General features: G+C 40.2%; 1 protein-coding gene and 1 long non-coding RNA gene across 4 annotated transcripts; both read right to left on the bottom strand.

Annotated features, from left to right (window-relative positions):
* Positions 1 to 2,786: 2,786 nt before the first annotated feature.
* On the bottom strand, positions 2,787 to 5,447 carry LOC135264521 (uncharacterized). The gene is made up of 3 exons (XR_010332720.1): positions 4,416 to 5,447; positions 3,672 to 3,767; positions 2,787 to 3,510 (listed from the first exon to the last, which is right to left on the bottom strand). It is a non-coding gene; the product is annotated as an uncharacterized LOC135264521 (long non-coding RNA).
* Positions 5,448 to 7,992: 2,545 nt separating this feature from the next.
* LOC135264479 (translocon-associated protein subunit beta) lies at positions 7,993 to 15,355 on the bottom strand. Of its 3 annotated transcripts, none has more exons than XM_064353214.1 (6): positions 15,126 to 15,355; positions 10,879 to 11,036; positions 10,448 to 10,546; positions 9,452 to 9,560; positions 9,203 to 9,280; positions 7,993 to 8,677 (listed from the first exon to the last, which is right to left on the bottom strand). In XM_064353214.1, the coding sequence occupies exons 1-6, from the start codon at positions 15,216 to 15,218 to the stop codon at positions 8,567 to 8,569; spliced, it is 648 nt and encodes a 215-aa protein (XP_064209284.1). In that variant the 5' UTR covers positions 15,219 to 15,355; the 3' UTR covers positions 7,993 to 8,566. The 3 variants fall into 3 exon arrangements, with proteins under 3 accessions (XP_064209284.1, XP_064209286.1, XP_064209291.1); XM_064353216.1 differs by lacking the exon at positions 15,126 to 15,355 and adding an exon at positions 11,400 to 11,566; XM_064353221.1 differs by lacking the exon at positions 15,126 to 15,355 and adding an exon at positions 11,199 to 11,356.
* Between the last annotated feature and the right edge of the window lie 2,295 nt (positions 15,356 to 17,650).

The following is a 17,650-nucleotide window of genomic DNA, read 5'->3' as shown; positions in this document are numbered from 1 at the left end:
TCAGGCCTTTGGCTATGCCTTTACCAAACATTATATACTCATATGTGGATTTCTGTTGCGATTTGGATCATTGTCTTGCTTGCTGCATTGTCAGGCTCATGGATGACCTGACAGACAGGGCAATTATTTTTTCACATGGTTGATATGGGAGTAGGAAAACTTTTTGAAAATTAAATAAATACAATAATAATTTAAAAATAGTATTTTGAGTTTACTCCGTTTCCCTTTGCCTAATATCACATTTTTTTCTAAAGATCCATATCCATTGAGTGTGACAAATATGCAATAATGGAGGCGATCAGGGAGGGGAAAATACTTTTTCTGTATACATGGCACAAACCATAACCATAATGCACATGTATAACTAAGTAAATATCTACCTGTAAACTGTGTTCTAGCCAAGTTAATCTAGGATCCTTCCTCTGTCATCTGGTGACTCAAAAGAAATCAAGTAGATCAATGTTTCAGTAAGGTGTAGTCATACCAGCAGAAACAAACAAAAAAACAGCGGAAAGTATTATCCCTCAATGTTTATCTCCCCTAAGAAGACCTTTGCCCAACTCTCCAAAAAAAGGAAAAAGCTGGTAACTGCATGAATTTATGAAGTCTGGTGCTTCCCCCATTGACTCTCGCGACCCCTACTGGGCTCATAATTGAACTGCATCTGACTGAACCTTTCAGAGGAAAAGCAGGTGTTTCAATTAAAAAGATGCACTGTGTTTAGTCCTGTATATGCTATATATGTATATGTTCCACAGTGACGGATCCCCACTTTCATTCTTGCATACTAAACAGACTGCTTGTGTAGATGTCTCTGCCATCAGAAATGACACAGAGCAACAGCTCTGTCAAATCAGATGGATCTATCTTACCAACCTTACTTTATCTGACCTGTTTGTATTTGTTCCAGTGACCTTCGGTATGCACTTACTGTGGGTTGCATTGGATAGAGGTGCCAGGCAAATAAAATGTAATATAATGTGAAATGCAACTGCAATGAACAACTAATTAAAAATTCATCAAAAGCATCAAAATAGGTAGACTGAATCTTTCTTTCTTTGGCGTTACTTTTGGGAAAATGCGATATGAATGGCTGTGTAAAGGTTGTCTCTTGAGTGATATTATCTTTTGTCACAGTACAAATTGTTGGTTGTTAGGTTAATGTTCCAATTATTGATAAATGGGACACCTGTGGCTCTTTGGCGATATTGCGCTTTGTACTCCAGAGACGGACAGTGATGTTCTTCCACTTCTGTACGTCTCTCTGGATAAGAGCATCTGCTTGCTGATTGTAATGTAATGTAAAATCAAAACATACAGTGTATGATATCTGTAAACAGTTACACTAATTACAATAGTCCCAGAAAATTTCCTGAAATTGTTAATATGGGAAATAATGGGAAAATCCATTTTGTTGTCCATCTTTCTAAACAGTGAAACAAATATATATGATCCCATTTAGTTTTGAGTAATTAATAGACAAATACTTTATATCTATTAATATCATAATCAAGATGGTTCCATAAATAAACTAGTGTTTTTCTGATTCTATTCCATTTCAAACACTGGAAAAGGTCAGGGGAAAAGCTGGTGCCCAGGTTTTATGACAGGATGAGAAAATAAATATACATAAAAAATGTAATATAATGTGCCTATAGAAATAGTAAGTGTAACTGAAACTCAGTGAATGGGACCCAAAAACCTACAGGCCAGAGCAATTAAGGAATCTCTCAACACAAGGACCAAAAAAGTGTCAATGCCAGTAAAGCAGACCATCATGAAGCTGAAAATCAAAATAAATTAATCATAGACATAGTCAAAATTTTGGGGGTGTCACAATCAACTTTTTATGTAAACAGTTTTATAAAAAGTTCCTCAAATTAAAGCTGACAGTCTGTGCTTTATCCTCATATTCATTGTTTCATTTCAAATCCAATGTGCTGGAGTACAGAGCCAAAATAACACAAAAATATGTCACTGTCCAAATACTTACACACTGCACTGTATCGAAAACACACATGATCATTCACACTGCAACATTTCAACAAGGACATACAAGTTTTACAAAATATTTGTAAATAATAAATTTGCAAAGCAAATGCATGATTACAAAATCAAAAATTGGAAATGTACAGTAGAACATCACATCAATGGCGAACATAAAGATTAAACACAATTCTTTTTTAATGTACCAAAAGGGTTTTGTTTGGTGTTGAAAACAACAATATTATGGATGGATGATAAACTGTGCTGGCTGTGCATGTCTACTTATGACCCTGAGAATCATGTTTTTTTGTAGTGCTTTCAGTTTTACTTCATGTTGTTTTAAATTAATATTAAAATGTTCTGTTTCTGTTGTTCTGCTCATGAAGCATTCTGTTTATCTTGAAAGCCTCACTGAATAACTTAAACTGAAAACTAAATGCAGGTAAATTGAATTGCGCACCACTCAGTGCTGGACTGCCTGTAAACTTGCCCCTCGTGTTGCATCCATGGGGTTCAGCCTTTCAGTCATTTTAGCATACATTTCATCCACTCAAAAAGAATCATATCCCGAGATGAAACCCAGGTTTAATCTTCTCGACATGGCCATGAATATCGCATAGAATGACCATGTATTTGCGCCACACATGCACTAAACAGCTGATACAATATGCTCTCATGTGAAGAGTTAGCAATTGAATCAGCTGTTAGTCATGTGGTGAGCAATACAGTCATCTTTTTACTTTAGCGGGTTACCCACTCGATATAGTATATCATTTGTAGTACGAAGTACTTAGAGTATTTTAAAGATGCAATAAAAAAAGAAGATTCAGTGTAACCACAAAACAAGTAGTTAACTATATTTAAAATTACTGTAGTTATGTCTCAAACTTTAAACTTTTTAAAGTTTTGAGAACATGTATTATTCCATTTGAAAATAACTTGAAAATGTTGTTAATGTGAACTTTACCAATCACTCACATTCTCCTTATGGCCACATTCTCCTTTAGTGACAGCGTGCTTAAAGAGCCCTAAATTACTTCATTTAAAAGAACACATTCTCATGATCTATGGTACACTTACAGTCAAAGGATAAAAACAATATACGATCTAGTCAGTAGGTAATCAGAGCACCAATTTAGTGAATTGTGGGGCTGAATGGCCTGTTCTCGAAATTATGTTATGTTGTGTTATGTTATGTTAACAAAAATATCAAACAGGATTTATGTACAATACCCACATGAGAGTCCCAAAATCATTTAAAAAATCATGATTGAAAGGATATTGCTGACAGTTGTTCTTACTGTAAATCCATTTAAGGCAGGTCAAGTTTTTCTGCAAGTTTAGATAATATGTTTGTGAGCTCTTTGTGGTACTCCAGCTCCTGTCTCTGGAACTCCAGTTCCTGTTTTCTCATTTTTTGCTCAAAGGCAAACTTTTCTTGTTGAAGCTGGAGGAATTTGGCATCGAAATCAGCCAGCTGACTCAAAACCTCACAGACTGTGCCTTTGCATTCTTTTCTCTGGGCTGTAAAATAAATTGCAGGGCAAACTGAGCCAACAAAAATGTTCCACGAAATTAGTCTCTCTTCAAGAAAAGAATGTTTCAGAGATGAGAATAATTTACGAGCTCCTGACATGTAATAATTCAGAAAACATTTGTTATTAACATGCAATCTTAATTCTTACCTGTACCAGATGTTGATGTTGTGTCTCCTTGAAAAGTTACATTGCTGGAGGTTACATTTCCCATTAGACTTGAAGAATCTGCACTGATTGAGGGCTCTGAAGGGTTAGCAAAATTAATTTGGAAGAGGTCAGCATTGTGACAGTGCAAGGGTGAACAAGCATGGAACTATAGGCGCTTACAGGTGCCGAACGAAAAAATGGAAACACAACTGTATCTGGTGAGCACGGAACAGTTAAGGTGTCTGTTGGTTCTGTGTAATGCTCTAGGACACATGGTCGTGGCATGGTTTGAGTTGACAGGGTCGATGTCAATCGTTTCTTAACGACAATGCAACACATTACACATTTAACTTAGACATACAATTAGTAGAAGTCTTCTGTACTAATCAAACTTCGATGGGAGTCGTAATATGCCACGGACTCTTCAGTTTTAAATGTACAAACACAGCGCATAATTTGTCAATAGGCTGGCGCACTCCGGCTAGGGCATACTCTATGATAAACGCGCACACGCACGCACGTGCTATGCCAGCTAACTAGAACTGTCATAGTTCACTGGTCACTTTCCAATATACAGACACATAGAAAGCCAATAATTATTCGTATACATTCTCAATAACATTGAAGCTCCTCAATGGCTATACACAGCCTACTGACAGGTGCCAACGCGTGACTGATACAATGGCTAGTCGAAATGAGTCTAAGCATTGCTTTTTAATTGAAAACTATTGTTGTTCACGTTACCATTCATTTTTTTCACATCCTCCTCGTCTTCAGAAGTAGGCTCTTCCTTTATTATGAAGCTGCTTTCAGGACTTGAGGTGAAATAAGCCGGTGCTGGTGACACAGAACCCTGCGGCACATTCATATCCGCTGTGCTGCTTAATATATCAGATAGCTCTCTGTAAAATCTACACATTTTCCCGCGAGATCCGCTTCCTATGTTGTGGTCTGTGGCTTTTTTGAATTCACACCTCATCAATTTAACTTTACGTCGTACCTGGTCGACAGTGCGACAGAAACCCATGGCTGCCAGCCGTCCACTTATATCCCGATAAGCTGCCGCATTTCGCATCCCTCCAAGCTTCCGTTGTATTTTACTATCCGACCAAATGACAAGCAATGCTTTTGTTTCCTCGTCTTCCCAATTTCTCCCCCGTCCCGACATACCTTTGTAGTGTCGATCAGATGCATCAGATTGCTCTAAATGTAATCAGCCTACAGTAGAATGCCTATTAAATTGTAAGGAATGGGGGGTCGATAACAGAAAAGTCGATTGTCTCTGGTACGGTGAAATGTTGTCGATACATTCACTGAACCTTTTAGACGCCGTTTGGACGTCTTCGTTTGTCGAACATAATTTATCGACTGGAAAGCCAGTGCAAAAATGCTGGGATAGGCATAATACGGTCTAATTTTATGGTGCTTATTAAGAGTCGAGCAGCAGCATTGTGTGCTTAATGAAGATGATGGAGAGATTTCTGGTTGAGACAGGTGATCAAAGAAGTACAATAATTGAGGCAAGAAGAAATAAAAAGAATGAACTTTCACTATCAGTGACAGACACAAAAGACTTGATTTTAGCATTTTTGTTCTAAAAAGATAGCAGCAAGATCAGATTGCTTTCTTTAGCTGGAGCTCTAAATTGAGGTCTGGGTGAAATAAGACATCAAGGTTTCTCACAGATGGCTTTAAACTAGCGGCCAGTGGACCATGCTCGTTTTCAATCTGAACTCTGGCATGGTGAGGGCCAAACAGTATAATAATCTCAGATTTATTGACATTGAACTGGAGAAGATTTTCAGACATCCAACTTTTCGTGTTAGCAAGAAACTTGGGAAAGGTTGCTATACTAGTTGATCATTGGGTCAGATTGGTAGGTTAACTTGTGTATCATCAGCATAACAATGAAATTGGATGTTGCATTTATGTCCAGGCTTGAAAACAGTCCTCTACAGTCCCGAAGAACCTTCCAAACGTTGTAGTGCTAAATATTACTTTAGATTAGAATGCCCCAATAGTCTCAAAATGAGTTTTTAACTTGTTGTTCAACTGAATATCAAAGGTAGTTCACTTTCTGGTCAATATCAAACTTTTGTCTGAACTGGTTTGTGTGCCATAACTGTAATATCGGAGACAACAGGGTCTGATTATTGAAAGGTTAGCTGTGATAATGAGAATGAAGTGCCCTAGGAGATGTACCCTCCAATGTGTCTTACAACTAACTGGGGACCAGGTGCAAATGCTTTTCACCATGGAGCAATTTCTCTCCAAAATGAATGTCTGAGTCAGTTTAACAGAGCTTGGGTCTGTTGAACTGAAGTGGCCTGCTAGTACTGCTGGGCTGGTTCAGGCCTTCTGGTGAAAGTCCTGAGGCCTATGCAATTATAATAGACCTAGTATCGATAAGGAAAGGGAAATGGGTCTGATGGATGGTATGAGAGGGAAGTGGAATGTGTTGAATGAATATTCCAAATGTACACAGTCATGCATACATACACTTGCACTGACACATGTATACATCTCATGCATACCACACTGGAGTTGACCTGATTATCTCAAGATGTGCTCAGGCCTGGGTCCGGGAGTCATCCTTTGGATTAATTATGGTTTCAGCTGTGTTTAATCACAGTTGTTTTCCACTGTCTTAATGTTTGGAACCAATGCGTATCAGACGTCATTGCTTCAAGGCTACAATGGCAAGCTAACTCGTCACATGATAGCAGCCACCTGAACATCGGGAGGAGTGGGGAGGGTCACCCTGATGAGGTAAACAGAGAGGAGCACTGCCCGGGGAGAGGAATGATTGTCATTGTAATTGGTGGTTACATTCTACGGGCATGATCAGGTGTTTTTGGTTTTGTCACTTATTGGACCTGCTGTTGCAGTCTCATCTTTGGAGCTCCTGGAGTCTGATCCTGAGGTATTAATCACTACATCAGACTTGGCGGTTGCTACTGACCCAGCCATGATCCTTGTCCAGTCCTATATAAATATTTAATCCCTGATAACATTCCTGTGCACATAGCTACAGTCAACTCCCCCTTCCAGCCCCTGTTTAATCTCTATAGAAAGTCTCTAAGGGAAAAAGTGACCCTGGGTGAATGCCTGTGCTTATCGGTACAGGCCCCACTCTAATAGCTCCGCTTCTGAAAACAGCCTTGGAGGTAGAGCCAGTAAATCTGGGACACGAAAACATCCACAGCACAGGCTGAGAGGTTGAAGAATTATTATAGCCTCTTGAACTTTGAGGATACACAGATTACAGAAATCACACCTATTACCATGTTAAGTGTTCCTTTTTGTCCGTCTCCAATTTTGGTACGACACTGAGCCATCACAGTCGTACACACACGGGCAGTCTCATCTTCTGATTTATGGACTGCTGGTCTGTTCTGTAGTTGCTGGTGGGAGCTCAGAATTCTTTTGCAATCATTTCTGGATGATCTCCAGGTAGGAATCTGTGTTTCTTTAACTGTGGTTCACTGTGGTTTTTGTCTAACCAAGATTTAGAGGCGAAGCAGCCATGGAATAAAACATAGGCTAGAAAATTAGATTATAAAATTAGCATGCCGCTGTACAAGTACATTACATTACATTACATTCATTTGGCAGACGCTTTTATCCAAAGCGACGTACAAAAAAAGTGCATTTCATGGTCGTAGACAACTGCTGAACACGGGTAAACCTCCAAAACAAACGCAATACTGGAAAAAGATACAGCAGGTTATGCAGACGGAATACATTTGCAGAGGATAAACAAGAGGAAATACCCACAGCCAAGCTAAACTTAAGATCTGCTTTTAAGCAATGCAACACTCAACAGCCCTTGAAGTGAGTTTGTCAAGGTAATTACAGAATTGCATGAGTTACAAACATTTTAATACCAATTCTACTGAATGTGAATAAATTCCTACAGTCCTCTCACATTCGTAATCCCCAAGTGCACATTTTCCTTTCTTTAAGAGAGCCAATGACTCTTTCTGACACACAACAGACAAGAGATGTACATCTCCCACTCACCTGCAGGCTACTGTTTAATAGCTATAGGATGCATATGAAGCACAGGATTTCTGTGCATTTGGAAAATTGCCACGTGCTGGCTCTCCAATAAATTCACCTTTATTGCTTGACTCACATAACTACAACAGCTCCAAACATCAACCCTCCAACTCTACATCTTTATACTGTGCCACATCAATTAATCTTTAGTCTATTCCCACAATAATTTGACTGATTAATCATTTTGGGAGTACAGAAGCAGGATTACCTTCTGGAAATGGAAAGCTCCAAAACCAAGAAATATTGCTCAAACACTCAGTTACAAAACTTGGCACCTTTATTTTCCAAACACAAGTACAACTCACATGAAACTTTACAGGTGTATACAATTACTCTGGTAAAATTCCTCACCAGAAGGATGCAAATGTATTTATAAAACAGAAAAATATGGATCAACAGCTGCAATTTTATAATTCTGGATGTCAAATTATTATTCAACCACATCAAACCCAACAGGCTTTGCAGTTCTGTAAAACACACTATATCATCACACCTGCAATAGGGCAATAAATTCAAATGAACAACAGCGCCGCATACTCTTCCTATGCTGATATTTGAGTTATCCAATATTCCTTGAGTAAAATACCTACAACGAGGCAAGATCGAATTTAGCATTATTATGTTCACATCCAATGCACCATTGTCAGGACGACAATGCTGACCAAATTATAATAAATTATTAATTATTCTGTACTGGTCACATTTGACCTTTAAGACATACCTTGAGGGTACTTGGGCCTATGTCAAAATGCCATTGCCTTGCACTATTTAAATTATTCATTAGCCCATCCCCCACCATCCCCATAACCCATCGCTCGGGAGAGAGAGAGAGCTCAGTTCTTCTTGGTCTTGGGTGTGTCGTACTTCCTCTTGCTGGAGTACCAAAGCAGCAGAGGGATGCCAATGGAAGGCAAGGTCATCACTCCAAATGCTGCCCAATCCAGCTGCAAAAAGCAAATGAGTTTCTTTCTGTCCTTTATTCTTTTTTAAAGATAGTATAACTTCTATGATGGCTTAATGATGTGGTGGTTCTTGGGCCATTAAAAAACCAAATACAATGAGAAAAAGCCCCTAAACTTAAGGATTCAAGGAGATATGAATGACAAGGGCACAATACAAGAAAGATTTTTGGCTCCTTAAAGCTAGGGAGTCTCTCCCTTGAAATATTAACTTTTGCAATCAAGATAAAGGGGTTTCTTGCCATGTGCTCCTAAGGGCTCTGTCAGTTCCCACACAATGGGGAAACTGATATGTATATATACCCACACAATCATAGCAATTGTGTAGTTCAAATACACACTTCCAAGGAACACATGCCATTTCTGTGGCTTAATAACTAACTTTACCATAGGAAAAATAAACAGGCAGAGATATATTTGGTAACTGATTTATACCAATAAGAACGTTTGGAATGCGGTTTTCAAAGCATGACAGGATATTCATCAGAAGACTGGTGCAGCGTCACTTACATAGTGAGGAGAGAAACGCCTGTCAAACTCCCTTTGAGCCAAGATCCCACCCTGACCTGGAGCGCTGGTGTAACCCACCTGGAGGTAAAGACAAGCAGACGGTAGGATGAAAGGAGAGATTATGAGCCTGTTGGTACCTGAAGCTAAAATGCATGTGACAACACAAGGCTTTACAAACAACAGAGTACACAGAGTAAATATGACAGCACAATTTGCCATGTGTGAGCTTTTGTCTGAAAGTTTCCTTACCACAACCTGTCCTCCCTCCTGGGCAAGGTAGCTGACTGAGGCAGAGGTGAAGTTGAAGTATCCTGCCTTTAGGGGGCGCAGTACTACAGTATGAGAGACATTGCTGGCACTGGGAGAATGGATTAAAGGAGGATAACTAGATAAAGCAGAAAATTTACACTTTTAGTTTTAATATAATTTATCTAAGATACCAGAGGCATCCTATGAGGCCAGAGGTAATAGATTAAGGAGACACAGAGGAGAGAGAAATCAAATATACAAATAAAGAAGTAGAGGTAGACAACTGGCTACACATTAGCCCTTTTCACAGATGCAATGTTTCAGAACATCACTGTTTAGGGGTCAGGTGTAGAGACACCATATTATCTAGCACAGTAGTGTATGTCCGGGTCAATTAAACACACTTTCGGACTTTATCGTCACAGATTTTAATGAAATTTGGCAAGCTTATAAGAAATCCCTTCAAGAAACTTCCCCATTATCTCTACTCCCTGATTACTTTTAAATACAGCAACTATAGTACTAGCTCACAGGATTACTTAGCCCATCCATGCATAAATACTGAGCTTGGAAAAACAGGTTTCAATTACCATGTCCCCTATAAATGGAATGAAATACAAAAAACTTAGAATCTCTCATTCCAACTGAAGATTTTAAAGTCCTAAATGCTGACCTTTTAAATACTGCCTGTACTGGTCTCCTTTGATCTAATTGTTGTCTGATGTGTGACGGCCATACGCTAATGTATGCCTGAACTGTGTTCGTCGTGTGCAAACCTATTATGCATCTTTCATTGTAAAACAGGTCTCTCTTGAATAAGTTCTCGATCTCAGTGACACTACATGTTTAAATAAAGGACAAACAACATTCTACATGAAGGACAGAAATGAAAGTGTAAGCAGGCATGGGGTGACTGGCCAAGGAGCACAAAATTCTTCCAAAGTGCACAACAGACAAGGTCACGAGAACACACAACGGCCACAAGGTAAAGGATACGGGGCAATCCTGTCCCACTTGACATTAAGCATCCCAGACACTATGCCAAAGTCCTCTGGTGGGAAGGAGTCATCGGACAGCTCCACCTCCAGGGCAGCGCTGTTGACAGAACCAAATTGAGTCTAAAACAATGTGTTCACATACAAAGCTCTCAAAACTTAACTTTACTATAATTTGGTGAGTATGCATACAAGGTCCTTAGACTTAAAACTGTGATGCACAAAAATGTGTCTGTACCATTGGAATACTGCCACGAGTAACTTACAGTTGATGATTAGATTTAGCACCAAACAGAATTGCAGATTTGTAGAAGTGTAGTGTTGCACAAGGGGTAGACTTCAGATTTTAGTATTCATCGTAATGAATTCAAACAGTGTGGTGCATGCGCGTGTACAAGTTAATTTTCAACAAAATTTTCTGCAATACAACACCTGGTCCCAACATTGTAGATGTTGTACTGTAAAGTCAGATCCCTTCCTTCCACAGCATAGCGGTTCAACAACGACTTGGAGGCCAGGAGCCGAGCGCCCTCTTCGCCGGTCACATAGCCAAACACCGCCAGCAAAGCAAATACATACAACGCTCCCATCTATAACAAAATAGAAGCGTTAATGGAAAACTGTTCAAAGCGAGCATTGCATCAGCAAGACAAAAATAACGACCTAGCTAGTTATCTAGGACAGTAATTATTTTAATGCAACGATTCAGAATGTAAAGGCAAATCAATGAGAACCCAGTTGAATACGCTTACGTGTACAAGCCTAGTAGCTAGTTCGTCGAATAATTCATTAAGCGGCTAAGAATTATTCTCTGCAATGAGTGTTGTATTGTGAAGCGTTTATCGGACGGACAATCTTATGAATATTTTACGCGCCGTGAAATCATATTAACTGGTATAGAATACAATTTAAACGTAAGCTATCGTAGTACTGAATCAGCATTCAAGACTCACCGTGGTCTCTGTGTGCTAGCGATATGACTACAGCCACTGACTTTACAACTTCCTTCCTGAGCTTTGTCAGCAAAGCGTTGGCTTCACAGTTTGGCCAATCACAGCGAAAGTTTATGCCCATACCAACTTCTTTGCTGACGTAAAGGTACGGACAGCCGAAAGGATCAAAACGTCCACGAAATAAGCATGGCCCTTGATAAGCAAAAGCAATGTATAGCCTAAGCTACTCCCCTGATTCAGGTAAAAAGTAACATTGCTCTGAAACACACTTTCTAAAATGTCGGCACTCACTTCTGTTTTTCTTTAGAAAATATTTCTGTTTTAGATTATGTTTTCGTTCGGCCCAGACAGTTTTAGTGCGCGATTAATTATATTTTAGAAGTTTATTCAGGTTCCTGTCGACATTCTGGCTTTAAAGTGGCTGATATAGGAGAATTTGGGTGTTTGTGAAAGAAAATATACTTAAATATATACATAAATAACATTTAAGTAACTCCGAAGTGGTTTATAGGCCTACAGTGAAGTTATCTTCAAAGGCTGCGCATGTGTGTAATACGCAATTATTATTGAAAAAGTTAATATTATTTTTCGTTGGAACAATTTCCTTAAGGAAAGAACGGAATTAGGCTACCTAGGATATGCGATAACCTTACACTATATTTGCCTGCGTATTCTACTGCTCGTTCGTGATTAATTGCCTTCTCTCTCAAGCATGATATGGACAGGGACACAATGGCAAGTCGCCAAGCTAGAAGATGCAGTGTGTGTGTGAATGTAACTTATGCGACTCAGCGAAGAAATTTGCTCAGTGTACAGAATTGGCGTTTGAATGCTTATTTGTTGTAAGCCCCGCTACCTACCCTCGGAAGCAAACGTACGTCCCCTTTATGACATATCTTCCCCTTTAATGCTTCACCTGCCACACCTGAGTCCTCACCTCGTAAAAGTTTCACAACAACGGAAGACTGACTGCGTTTCCGACAGATTCCATTTTAACGTCTGATAAAAATGGGTCCACAGAGGTGAATTCAAATATAAAGGTAAGATCTTTATAAGAATCGCTAATATTTCGCCAGCGTCTATATTTCTGACAGTCTTTGGTCTGGTTAAAGCTCTGGTTGTGAACTGAACTACCTGGTAAGCTGGCCAAACAGAAGAGTCACCTATACAGACAGCCTTAATTTATTCCAGGATGTGTGAATATAGACCGGCTCCGATAGCCCATATAACAATATGTCAACTGAATAATGCTACAAAATTAAATTTGAAGTTCAATTCAAGTACTTTTGCTCGCCGTCAGAAGTCCTCTAATTGTCCAATCAAAATAGGGTTTAATTTGAGTGAAGGTTGTGCAGGCCAACCACATCAATCCTGAGTAATATAGGGGCCGCCCCCCAACCCCCCACCCCCCCCCCCCCTTTTAAATTTTATGTATTTATTTATTTATTTATTTTACTGATGGCGGAGAATTGAAGTTTGAAACGAAGCAACGTAATCAGTAACGTATTTTAACCTGTTTTGGGTTTGCGAGAAAGATCGTAGGCAGGCCGGTGACAGCCACTCACAAAATTCCTTGCCGTCTGATTAAATAAAATGTATACCTTTTTAAAAATGTTTTTTATTTTATTTTTTGAAACAGCCCATCAGTTGAACTGGATTGCATGGCACATAACCATGTATGTATGCTTTGCAGGTAGAAAAGAGAAGGAGCACGTGGACCTGATTTAAAAAAAGAGAATTTGACCTAGTGTACAGGGAGGAGATTTGTTAGGATTAAGTGGGGGAGAAAAACAGGGATACACAGGCAGAGGCTTGTATACACTTGCAAACAGGCCAAAATGCCTGAAATCTTGACACTTGACCTGGAGCCTGACTCCAAAACCAGTGGAGTCGCTGCAGGACCTCAAACACCGGTAAAAACTGAACACGAAGAGAACAAGGCGGAGGGAAAAAATGTAGCGGACAGAGGGAATGAGGGTGAGGATGAAGAAAATGAAAAGGATGAAGAGGACAAAGAAGAAGAAGAAGATGAGGATGAGGCAGTAAGCTCTGCCATGCTAGAGCCAAGCACTCTACAGTGGCCAGAAAACAAAGAGAGGGAAAAAGATAATATGACTGGAGGTGCAGGGTCTGAGGAAGAAGGTGAAGAAGAGGAGGAGGAAGAGGGGGCAGGAAAAGAGCCAAGCACTCTACAGTGGCCAGATAACAAAGAGAGTGAAAAGGCTAATATGACTAGAGGTGCAGGATCTGAGGAAGAAGATGAAGAGGAGGAAGAAGAGGGGGCAGGAAAAGAGCCAAGCACTCTACAGTGGCCAGATAACAAAGAGAGTGAAAAGGCTAATATGACTGGAGGTGCAGGGTCTGAGGAAGAGGAGGAAGATGAGGAAGAGGAAGAGGGGGCAGGAGCAGCAAGGGAAAAAGAAACAGAGACAGCGGATGGGAGCGTGGAGTCTATGTGCATCTCTGCAAAAGGACAGGAGAGCAGGACTGAGAGTGACCGAGAGCTGGAGAGGAGGGACAGGGAGTCGGTGGAGGGGTGGATGGAGGTTGAGAAGGAGATTGGGATGAAGGACGAAAATAACCCAAACCCTCTGGAGATAGAACTGGAAGAGGAAGATGCCCTAATGAACTCAATGCCAGAAAAAGCCGCTCAGGTCTTCAGGCCCAATGTTACAATCCTTCACTCGTCCAGCAACCCGGAGTGCCCAGAAGAGAGCAGCCAACTCTGGATAGGGGACGCAGAGAAGGCTCCCTTCCTCGGCCCCCATGGTACCCTGCCGAACGGCTACTACCATAACTGGACCAAAGAGAAGCCAAAATGTAATTATCAGTACTATTATTAGCAACACCAGCATTGGAATGTCAGATATGAATAACATGCTGCTTAACTATTGGCAGTAGTAACTACCCATACCTGTTGGAAAAACAAATTTGTTTCACAGCAAAAACATTATACAACTGTAAATTACAAAACAATACCACCGTCAGCACAAATGATAAAATTCTTAATCACAGTGAACACAATACCATCCGCACTTCTATTACACATTATCGCCAGTTACTCTCTTTCAACTGCTTACAACACACTGAGTAATGCTAAGAACTAATCTCAGGTGTGACATTAAAACACACCCAAGCATGTAATGCATGTGTGGTGACATACTTTTTTGTGATAAACTCTTTATTTATCAATATTTTCCACACATCCAAATTTCCGCAAACAGTATCAGTCAATCTACATTTCCCATCTGAACCCTGGCAGTCTTCCCCCCCCCAGGCCCTATGTACCATTCAACATTTAGTTATATACACACACATACAGGGAATCAAATGCTGTGATATAGGCACATGTGCCTACACAGGTGTAGGCACATTCTTATTTGTCGTCCATTTATTGTTATAGTTTGCTGTTGCTAGTATTTATTTGGCCAGTCACTTTATCATTTTAAGCATGGAATCAGTCCCAAAATGGGGAGCTTCTCTGTTTAATGGCTTGTAACGGTTTACAACAGTGAATAAATTGTTTATAAAACATCCAAAATGAAAAATGTAAAAATAAATGCATGAATTTAATCACACACTTTATCAGATTGTCACAGGGGATAATACCGGCATGCTTTGGTTTCATCTGTAGGTCATCAGCGGTCATTTAACCTAAAAATAGATCTCAGCCCCTCTCACTGGGGATTGTCAGAGTATGATGGAAACAACCCAAATGAAACTTACTGCTTGATCTTGGGTCCCTCTCTTAGGTGGATGTTGCGGTACTGACCGCGATGCTCTGAAAGTTGGCGTGTCGGTCTTCATAGGAGCCCTCATCTTCCCTCTCCTCGTGTGGGGTGGTTACGTCTTTTTGCCCTTCGATGCCCCACTGCTCAGCAGCGCCCCCCTACGGCTGATCTACACACTGCGCTGCTCAGTTTTTGCCACGGTTCCTATAATACTGGGTGAGCGTGCGAATTCTTCCAATGGAATGATGCTGAGCCTTGTCTGTGCCCAACTGAACATTGTGCGGCTGCAGAGTGAGTTTCCCTGTTAAGCCTCTCCTCGCCCACTTCCTTCCTTCCTTCCTTTCTTAGGCATGTTCGTGCTGGGTGTGTCTCGCATGCGGTTCGGCTCGGTGAAGGCGCAGTGTGAGGGCGAGGAAGAGATCAGGGAGGTCCGCGTTCACCGGCAGTACGTCAACGACTCCATCTCCCTCTTCCTGCTCTACTTCCTGCAGCTGGGCGTCATGGCAACGTACCTGAGCCATGAACTACTCAAACTAGTGCCTCTGCTGACCATTACCTTTGCTTTTGGCAGGTAATACACGTCTCAGACACACATACAGTTCATAGGTTATACTTTACTGTTACAGAAATACATGATACATTTTATATATTGGAGTTACACTGGCATATTTTTGGGTAATAGTGTAGGTGTAATTCAGAAAAATGTACTGTCAACAATAATATGGAACCTATCTATACTGTCATACATATAGCATTATTAATGTTCTGCACTGTGGAAAAATTGTGTTTATACTAGATGGTTAGAAGGAAAAACAAGTGTTTTTTAAAAACCCTTTTACAATAATGTATGTATGTGATAAGTGTAGTGAAAAACAACTGCTTAGATACTTTATCTGATGTGCTGTTTTTGAAGTCCAGTATCTAACCTAGTTAATTTTTATATAACACTGTGCAAATACACGTTACTTAATGTAAAATACTCCTGGGACACTAATTCAGCTGCAAGAAAAAGTTCCTGTCTATGAAAGGCAAGGACTATTATGATACATGGCATTAACATTAATATACACTCAGTGGCCACCCGCTTCAAGATTCGACTCGTTGTTCATTTAGAGATGCCCTTCTGTACACCACTGCTGTAAAAAGTTTTTTTGTGGCCTTTCTGTTCACTTGACCAAGTCTGCCCATTGTCCTCTGATCACTCTCAGTTACAAGGTGTTCTTCCCCACAGAACTGCCACTGACAAGATGTTTTTTGTTTATTGCACAATTCTCTGCAAACTCTAGAGACTGTAGTGTGTGAAAATACCAGAAGGGCAGCTGTTTCTGAAATGCTGGAACCACAGTGTCTGGAAGCCCTGTGATTTGCTGTTTAAAGGGGCAGGCCATTTGCTTTAAAGATCAGGTGTACCTAATAAAATGGCCACTGAGTGTATATCCTTATGTAAACAAATGAGAAATGTTATCCTCTTGCACAAAGGCATGCACGTTTTCATATACCCAGCTCATGCACTTGGAGTGAGTGCAGTTTATTTAATTTGATTGTATTCCAAGCATCCTTATCTTGGGTGGTAAATACTAGCAATATTGCCCATTGTGTACATGTGTAATGCAGTCTATGCAATCGTATTCTCAAAAGCTTTTTAAATCATGTTATTTGATCTAGATCTATATATATATAGATCTATAATGACATTGTTTAGACCGGTTTCAGTTGCCATTATTAGGAATATTGCTTTGTGTACTATAATCATATATATTGCTTAATAATTAAGCACTTTATCCTTTTTGCGTAATGGTGAAATGATCTCTTCTGCCATACAGGCTAATCTACTGGGTGTCCTTGGCGATGGGCAGCAGTGTGCGTGGTGTGGGTTTCGGCTTTTCCTTCCTGCCTACACTGGCCATGCTTGGAATCAACCTGTACTTCATGTTCATGCTGGATTCAGGGGGCAGCATCTTTGCCATGGATGACCTGGCTATCCCAGAACCCCCACCTCCCCCCAGGCAAAGGTTCTGGGGTTAGAGCCAGGATGGAGCTCTGCAATGGACTGTACTGGGAGAGAGGACTAAATCATATTTGGACTCGAATCGACTGGATTTTATAGGCTGGAATGTTTTTCAGTGGGAAGTGTTGGACAGGGCCTTTGTTCAGTCTCATAGACTAAAAATGAAATATTCTGCAATTGAACCATTTTATTCCTGCATTTTTGTACATTTTTCTTTTATTTTCTTTGTAGTAGGTGTAAATGTTATTTGTAGTGCCCAGATGAGGATCAACTTTCTAACAGCTTAGACTCATGACAATATAGTGGACAGGATTGTAAGTCAAAATGGCTACCTGCCCATTCATTTAAGGTGACACACGAGTCGACAAATCAGTCAGTCTAGTTTATTGGTTTTGATTGAGGCTGGTTTTGTGAAGACCTGTTTTTGGCAAAAACTGGGCTGGAATGAATTTTACCGGCTGCACTGTATTTACCAGTGATATGATAGTGTAGCTCTGAACGGTGTACCTGCA

Source organism: Anguilla rostrata, chromosome 1, assembly GCF_018555375.3.
Source record: "Anguilla rostrata isolate EN2019 chromosome 1, ASM1855537v3, whole genome shotgun sequence".
Taxonomy (NCBI): Eukaryota; Metazoa; Chordata; class Actinopteri; order Anguilliformes; family Anguillidae; genus Anguilla; species Anguilla rostrata.
This window is presented reverse-complemented; position numbering and strand designations above follow the sequence as displayed.